Source organism: Myotis lucifugus, unplaced genomic scaffold (genome assembly GCF_000147115.1).
Source record: "Myotis lucifugus unplaced genomic scaffold, Myoluc2.0 scaffold_820, whole genome shotgun sequence".
NCBI lineage: Eukaryota > Metazoa > Chordata > Mammalia > Chiroptera > Vespertilionidae > Myotis > Myotis lucifugus.
In genome coordinates, this window is record NW_005871868.1 from 67,271 (window position 1) to 68,468 (window position 1,198).

Sequence of the window (1,198 nt, forward strand, 5' to 3'; positions counted from 1 at the left end):
GATCTAGAGACAGAGAAGGGTCAGGGAGGCCCCGGGGCTGGCCCCTCTCCCTCAGAGGCCCCCCAGGGCTGGCCCCCCGTCCCCTCAGAGCCCCAGAGGACCCAACTTCGCAGGGCACCACGGAGGGGCGAGGGGCGGGCAGTGACGCTCACCTTGCTGCCCTCGGCCCCCGGGTCCTTATACTCGGTCCATTTCAGGCCGTCAGTACTGTGGGCCACCTTGTAGGGCTGCCACGTACTGGATGTTGCCGAAGTCTCGGGCTCCCTGCGTGATGATGCCGGTCACCTGTTTCTGAGAGCCCAAGTCGATCTACAGGGGGAATAAAATAAAATAAAATAAAATAAAATAAAATAAAATAAAATAAAATAAAGCACATTTTCTTCGCTTGCATCCTTTCCAGTAAAGTGGAAAAAGACAGTCACGCTGAGACAGGAAGCGCAGTTTGGGGAAAGCTGCTTGTCAGGGAGGATGTTGGCCTCAGAGCCTCAGTTGCCTCATCTGTAAAATGGGCATAAATATGCCCGGCCGGTGTGGCTCAGTGGTTGGGCGTCGTCCTATGAACCGGGAGGTCACGGTTCGATTCCCGGTCAGGGCACATGCCCGGGTTGCGGGCTCAATCCGCAGTGTGGGACGTGCAGGAGGGAGCCGATCCATGATTCTCTCTCATCATTGAGGTTTCTCTCTCTCTCTCTCCCTTCCTCTATGAAATCAATAAAAATATAAAAAATAAAAAGTAAGTACCACCAACTTTGTCAATGAGGCAATTCACTGCAACGGAGCTCACATTTCAGAGTCGGGGCCCTGGCCAACCCCTCGGCATGAAGGGCTCCCTGGGACCCCGGCGGGGCTGACCACAGCCGGACCTTGGTCCTGAGGAGCCCAAAGGCAGGCAGCGCCTCACAGAACCCGGCTCCACGGGCTAATGTGCTCCTTGGGGCCCAGAGACAGGCCTGATCCCGGCCCTGACCATCCTGGGGAGCCGGCCACCTGCTCCCACACAGGCAGCCCCAGGCCCCAGGGTGCAAACTCAACTCACTGCCAGCCAGCAGGGGAGCCCCAGGCAATTCCTGACCCTGCCAGGACTCCGCTTCTGCATCTGTGACATGAGCGGATGCTTTGGTGTTCGCGATTCTCGTGTTTCCCAATTTCACTGAAACCCGAGGGCTGCCCTGTGGTCTGTTCTCAGACAGCGTGTCAG

At 57.3% G+C, this 1,198-nt stretch overlaps 1 protein-coding gene across 1 annotated transcript in view; it reads right to left on the reverse strand.

The window, feature by feature from the left end:
- Nucleotides 1–201: 201 nt before the first annotated feature.
- The window catches only part of LOC102437978 (lactadherin), a 9,857-nt gene continuing 8,860 nt past the window's right edge, over nt 202–1,198 (reverse strand). Inside the window, exon 6 of the mRNA XM_006106403.3 lies at nt 202–309. Coding sequence (XP_006106465.2) covers nt 202–309 — 108 coding nt within the window. The remainder of the gene's footprint in view (nt 310–1,198) is intronic.